The 7,401-nt window shown below is 38.3% G+C and overlaps 1 protein-coding gene across 1 annotated transcript; it reads right to left on the reverse strand.

Annotated features, from left to right (window-relative positions):
- Window positions 1–476: 476 nt before the first annotated feature.
- LOC112252619 (homeobox protein DBX1-B-like) lies at window positions 477–5,118 on the reverse strand. The gene is made up of 4 exons (XM_024424036.2): window positions 4,102–5,118; window positions 3,809–3,913; window positions 1,424–1,626; window positions 477–1,298 (listed from the first exon to the last, which is right to left on the reverse strand). The coding sequence occupies exons 1-4, from the start codon at window positions 4,466–4,468 to the stop codon at window positions 990–992; spliced, it is 984 nt and encodes a 327-aa protein (XP_024279804.1). The 5' UTR covers window positions 4,469–5,118; the 3' UTR covers window positions 477–989.
- Window positions 5,119–7,401: the final 2,283 nt, after the last annotated feature.

A 7,401-nucleotide genomic window follows, 5' to 3' on the forward strand; every position in this document is an offset into this window, starting at 1 on the left:
TTGTTCAGTGTGTTGAACTCATTTCAATTGTCTCAACTCAGTAGCATTGTTGGAAATAATGTAATGGGCTGTTATTATTTAGGCTACCTATGTGACTGACGTCCTGGTGTATAGCCCTATACTGGGGTAGCAGGTATTCTAGTGGTTAGAGTGTTGGACTAGTAACTGAAAGGTTGCAAGATCAAATCCCTGAGCTGACAAGGTACAAATCTGTCATTCTGCCCCTGAACAAGGCAGTTAACCCACTGTTTGTTCTTAGTCTGTCATTGAAATTAAGAATTTGTTCTTAACTGACTTGCCTAGTTAAATGAAAATACCTGTAGAAGTGTGTAAAACCCAGATGGAGAGTTTTTCATTCTCATTTCTAAGGCAATAGAAGACACTGCACTCTCTCAGACACTCTTGTCTTTCTTATAAGAAAAGCAAAAAAAGCAGTGACAAGCCTTATCAAACATTGTTTACTTGTTATAGTGGGAATATAATGAAACTATTTAAGTGTTATTCTGTTTGTTGTACCATTGTCAAGAAAGCAGCAGTTGTTCTTTACATTTTAGTTTTATTTGAAAAAATACTCTCAAGTACAACATTTAAACAAAGCATACAAATAATATATTTATTTTTAAGTTATAGATTTAACATCTACATAGATTAAAAGCAATGCATCTAATATAAGCCTTTAAATCAGGTATAATCCTCTTGATATAAAAGTGGCCCTTACAAAATATGGTACAAATAGCAAAAGCTGCAAGAATACATCTAATTTACTAAGTGAATCTCTTAATAAGCACTGAAATATCTACCACAACCAATATGGCCCCTACATTTATGTATAGGGCTAGGTGAATTGGTAATATCATGGACAAATAATATACTCAAATCAAAGGATGTGTGGATCTAATTTGGGTAATAATGTCTATATATACAATATATGCAACAATATATGTGATCCAAACAACTTTATACAAACATAACGTGTGTATTATTCATAATTAAGACACTGTAATCTCTTCCTCCTCTGATTCTGAAAAGTCGGAGTGCTTGCTGGAGTTGCAAGGCGAAGAGAGGTGCGACTCCACACTGTTCAAAAGTTCGCGCTCTGATGGAGAGCGGCAGAAGGCCGCGCGCGGGCTGAACGCGTCTACCTCCTCCTCGCAAGACTTCTTCCCGACGTCACTGAGGTCCGGGTGGGGGTTCATCTTAGTCGGAAGGGTTTGCTCCCGGCAACCTCCGGACGACAACAACTCCCTCTCTTTGCAATTGCGCCATTTCATTCTTCGGTTTTGGAACCAGATTTTCACCTTGAAAAATACATGAAATATTATAAGCTATCTAGTCATGGTTTATTCTAATAATATTATACATGCCAGTAATCCAAATATACATAAAATGAATATTTTTTGTATTTTTGTTTTATTATTTTTACCTGTGAGTCTTTAAGCCCAAGTTTTGCAGCCAACTTCTTTCTGTCTGGTTTGCTGATGTATTTCTGTTTCTGAAACATTTTCTCTAGGGCTTTGCGCTGGACATCAGAGAACACTGCCCGTCGTAGCATCCCCCTCCTGGGCTTTCCTCTTGCAGCCAGCGGCCATGAAAATGTACCGGGGATAGGAACCACTGAAGAGGATGCTAAAAGAAAAAAACATACCATTAGCTTTGCGTCGTGTCATTCTAGGAAATGCACACACAAGCTAACAAAGTAAGCCTTGCTTAACAAAGTAGCCTAGCCTTCCTTTTTTCATGGAGTGGGTGGAGGGGATAAACGTGCATAAAAACGAATTCTTTCGTAGTCTAAAGCAAAGTCTCTCGAAGTCTATAAATATTGACGGTTTTTTTTGTTCTTAAGTTCTTAAATGCAGTCCGTCTGAATGAATTGGCACGAAGCAGCTAATTAGCACAATGCTTGGTCCCTTATAGCATTGGTATGGTAAAAAGGCAGAGTATCCCTTTCGAAAGCCCCAATGAAAGATAGAGGGGCTGATGAAGCGTGAACGGTAATTGTGTAGTAATGAACTAACTGAAAAAGGCTTAGGACAGGACACTAAAGCCATATATTACTGCCACAAAAGAGATTTATACTTTCAAACTAAACACAACCGCATGCCTAGATCATCTGGCCCCGGTTTCCCAATAGCGATTCCAATGGCTTACCCTCTAATAAAGCACTAGCCTAAATCACAGATTTGGCACATAATTGCGCACATGTTGTTACACATCATTAAATATATTGAGGCAGATATTTACATAGCCTATGATACAGTAGCCTACAATTGGCAAAATATAACTAAATAGATTGAACATGATATTGATTTCAAAAGTCAACTATTGGGGGAAAAAAATAGGCCTATGTAGCCTACTGTGTTATATTTGAATGCAGTCCCCTCTGTTTTCATTTTAAGTCTATTTTTATCCTACGCGTGTTTGTAACAACTGGAAAGACATTGGCTAATTTGTATTTGTAGGCAACATCGTTCTGAAGTTATCGGTGGTCACAGAGAGACAGATACTGGAGGGCCTACACATCTTGATATGTTTAATGGGAATCCGCTGTATATGAAGTGACGCGAAGGGTAAAAAAGCATCTAAAGACGCTCTTAGCTGTTCTACATGGTCTGAGGCAGTCGGTAAATAACGAGCGTTTTCAATTGCAACTTTAGTAGGCCTATAACGATGGTTTTGGGGAAACAGCTCAGATATTTAGGGCTCTATTCAATCTGTATCGCTGAAGCGTTACAGATTGCGCCACCTGGGCTACATTTAAAAGTAATTTCCTATTGAGCCGACATATGCAGCTTTTACCGTGAATGCTGTCTCAGCCAACACGGGAACATTGCCATTAAATTTCAATCACGCTGTAACGCTTAACTTCTGTGATACGGATTGAATAGAGCCCTTAGCGATGCTCCTACAAAGGTTCTAATGATGAACTAAGCCTTAAAAATGCTTTTAGGAAATTGGGTCCAGGAGAATAGCCTAGTGATGGCTGGGCCTTATTTTTGTCCCATCATTGTCATTAAATCAACACAAAAAGCTAGTCATAAGGCTGAAGTTGTTTTATTGCTCTCAAAAGAAGTCTTCTTAACACATATCTGTACCTTATAGCGTAGCCATTTTGGATTCTTCTTATCACTATCTTTATTGTTGACTATTCAAAAGCCAAAGGATGCGTGAATTCACTATAGCTATTCTTAATATTGAAATATAATACACCTAGCATTGTAGCATTAGCTAGCCTGTCATTATATTTGAACTACATTACTCCAGGATCCTGTGCCATTTACTGTTTGCTAACTTTAGATTTCTCACAACAGCACTATGCATAAACATGCATAACACTCTATGTGGTCTTGTGAGAATATTGAAATAGTGAATAGCCTCTAATGGGGAATTAGTCCATGACTGGTAAATGCCTATCAACAGCATGTTTAAGTCAAGTGTGGCTTCCCGGAGGGAGCTGACCAATTGGTCATGGTGCTGAAAGCTTTGTGAGTTATCAGTAGCTAAGTTCACTGGCTCGGTGGGAAAAAGAAGCAATGAAGAGACGCCAGCAGCTTCCTTGTGAGAGGGGATCCGCCTCAAATTTAGACCATGACAATTGCGGCTAATTTGTAGATTAGGGGGACTGATGCAAAATGTCAGCACTGCTAAATAGGGCATCAAATTGGCGAGACTGATTCCACGGAGTTCTACGGCTCCCAACCTCTGAACTAATGATTGTATTCTCCGTAGGTTCAACTAATAAAGGCAGATTGTTATTAGGTTCAACAACATCAGCTGAATACATGGGCATGACAGGGTTAAGTGGATTTACCTGGAAAATATGATGCTCTGATGAAGGGATGAAACGAACAGTCAAAATATGGCAGAGGGAAGGCTTTTGCGTGCATAGCATGATGCATTAAACGTGGAGACGATGCTGTGATTCAAAATGAAAGAAACATTTACATTAATTGTCTGTCATTTCGTTTCGTTAAATCATATAGACAAAATATACATACATACATCTCCATGCATTTGCATAAATTCAAAGCAGCTCGCCTGTTTGTGGGCTAAATTCACTCTTAACAATTTTTACATTAGCCTATACTTTCGCAATAATCTTACCGTTTCTCGTTGATGGTGCTAGGATGGCATTAACTCCAAACTTCAGATAGTTAGGGTCGTGGTTGATGGAGAGTGCGGTCTGAGGAGAACCCGTCCTTGTCTGTGCTAAAGTGGAGATGACAGCTTGGTGAGTGTGATGACTGCAGGTCAGCGTGGTGGCTCCTGATGCCAGGGGAGACACGCTGAGTGAGGGAATCGTCCGGTGGAAGTAGCTCACCGGCCGACTGATCCGCAACAGGTCCTCCACCAAAAAGCTCGAGTGGGCGGGGAAAGCTGAATGCAAGGACTGGGGCAGAGAGAGACCCGCCGGCGGTCGAAGAAGACTTGGGCATATAGCGGGAGGCGCAAGTGCATTAGGGAACATCATTGCTCAGTTTGGATGGGTAAAGGAAAAGTAATTGTAAAGAGCCCTTTCTCACTGAAGGAGTTTCCCCTCGCCTATAGGATCCAAGTGGAAAGACTCACAGTTCTCTTCTGGCCCTTCCCTTTAGAAGAAGGGTTTTATAGTGGACCTTTACCAAAGCCCTTTCGAAACTGACAGCCTAACAATGAAGTTCAACAAAGTTCTCGACTTGAATTTCTTTCAGGGGAAATTCAGTGCCTCCTGATTGGTCCGAATAAACAATTTATGATTGGATTAGACTTCATAAGCAAAGACTAGACAATGTCCTATAACAAAGAAAGTGTAGTCATCCGTTTTACATATACTTACCACTCTGGTATAACTTTCACTGTGATAATGGTGGCAGCACACACAAACTAATAAAAAATGTTATTTTTAAAGGACTCCAAAACAACGTTAGTCTGTGAATAGGGGGTTTATAAAAAAATATCTATTAAATAAATTTGAGCACCTAACTGCATAATGACGTTAGTTTCGGACTTGTTAGAGGAACTAGGATAATATAGTGATTCCCTCATTTCTATTAGGATGCGTTGCAATGTGAGACAATTTACATGACCACAAAAGTTGATTGTAAAATGTCATAATTGTAAATATTATCCACATTCACTTGTTTTCAAAATATTGTTGTAGTTAGGCTATTGTTTTATTATTAGGGTATTATTGTTATTATTATGGTATGATTATGATGATGATCATTATTATTGTTTTTGTGATGATTATTATCAGCCGACTGTATTATAATTTTTTGTATGACCCTTTTCTCTTGTTAATTTTTTTTTGTAGCATATTCAGTATGATATTATGAGCACAATAGGCTTTGTCATCTGTGCCAATCAGTTTTTCTCATTGGAAATCAGACAGGTTTCATATCCGAGCATTTTAACTGGTGTGTTAAAAACTGGTGATCTGAGCGATCACGTTTGATGTCGATGGTCCCGCTGAAAATAATGTGCAGCTCTGGCCTTGGCGCTCTTATCTCTTATCCATGAAGTAACTGTCAAACTCTCATGTTTTATTTCTAACACAAATCTTTCTGGAAATCGTTTTCAGCTTGATTTCAATGTGCGGTTAGAGTATCATTCTTTAGTGAACGTGAATGTGGGCCGTAAGACACCATTAGATGAAACGGTTTTGAATTTAATGACTGAATTTATTCAAAATAACTGTTGTGTTCCAGTGTGCGCCTTGGCAATTAGTGTCCTATTTTTTGGAAGACCAAAACACAGGACAAAAAAAAGAAGCACTGAGCCTAATTAGATGCTCATGATCTTTTAACAGTCATTATAAGCTTTATATGGGACGAGAATGAACCCTATGATTTATCTATAAAAAAGAAAGGACATAGGGCCTTCTTTATTTAAAAATTCATGATAGTTAGGGTAGTAGGCGGTAACGAGCCTCCTGGGGTAACTGCCCCCCTGTAGTTCACATAAAGAACACAAGATGTCACCAAATTATTTTCTCAACACTTTCCCTGTCTGTGACAAAATCCTTTGTGGTATATTGATCGAAAAAATATATACATCTTGAAAAAGTTGTAGATATATTCCAGTGAAGTTGGATATATATATATTTTAATACATATGTACAAGTAGGAAGGCCTTAAGATAAATAATCCACTTGTTTAGAGAGAAAAAATATATATATTTATTTTGTAAAGTAGTACAAGTTGGATGAGTGTGTTGGGGGCAACTCACCCCGTTCCCCATGACTAGCCCAGTTAACGCTAGTTTATGCTAACTTGCTAGCTAGCAACTTCACTAGCAGTAAATGCTAGCTAGTTAGCATAAGCTGCTAGGAGTACTAGCTACTAACCTTACTACGAGATCATCTGAGGTAAAATACATTAAAAAAGATCATGTAACTTGCATTTCAGTTCTAAATGTTTAAATTGGTGACCGATAGCTTTAAAGTTAATGCAACTTTAGAACCTTTAAACAATTTTACACAGCGTTTTATGTCATATAGCTAGGTAGCTATCTACATTTTTAAGAGAGAGCTTTTCAATTGGTATCTCTCCCCCTGTTTTTAGCCACAGGTGGAGACTGGATTAGGTGTGAGCAGTGCAGGAGGTGGGCTCATGAGTTGTGCTCCAATGTGAGTTGGTATAGCTTTATTTGGGGCCTCCTGAGTGGCGCAATGGTCTAAGGCATTGCAGTACTGCAGGCTTCACCACAGACCGTGGTTCAAGTCCAGGCTGTATCACAACCAGACATGATTGAGAGTCCCATAGGGCGGTGCACAATTGGCCCAGCGTCGTCCGGGTTAGGGTTTGGCCGGGGTAGGCCGTCATTATAAATAAGATTTTTTTCTTAACTGACTTGTCTAGTTAAATAAAGGTTAAATAAAAGTAAAAGATAAAAAATGTGTGACCTACAGGTACAAATTAGAATCGTGCAATAGCAGAGCATAAGAGAGTTGCCACATCAATGTTACACTGAGTTAATTAGTTAAGTTAATGTTATATTCCAATGTTATTTAATTGTATTATTTATATTCCATTCCAATATATTATTTTTGTATGAATTAAAAACAGCTGTTGAAAACCTTTTGCTCCCAAATGTAATTTTAAAGACTGCTGGGATTTAAAATCTTGCATTATTCAAATCAAATTTAGTGCAACTGTACATAATGGATGGTATGGAAAAGGAAAAACAAAGAAAGGACAAATAAAATTAATTTGCAGGTGAGTTAGAAAGGGACTTTACATCAAGTCTCCTCAATAGTGCAGATATTAATGGTGCAACACCATTTCCCCCCCATATTTGATTTAAATCGTTAAAATAAGACAACTAGACTTAGCTTTTAAGTATCACTTACGAACAAAGCTCTAAATAAAACTGATTAAATGGATTTTAACACACTTGTATGAAACCCTATGCCGTAATCTTCCA

This window comes from Oncorhynchus tshawytscha, linkage group LG06, assembly GCF_018296145.1.
Source record: "Oncorhynchus tshawytscha isolate Ot180627B linkage group LG06, Otsh_v2.0, whole genome shotgun sequence".
Classification (NCBI taxonomy): domain Eukaryota; kingdom Metazoa; phylum Chordata; class Actinopteri; order Salmoniformes; family Salmonidae; genus Oncorhynchus; species Oncorhynchus tshawytscha.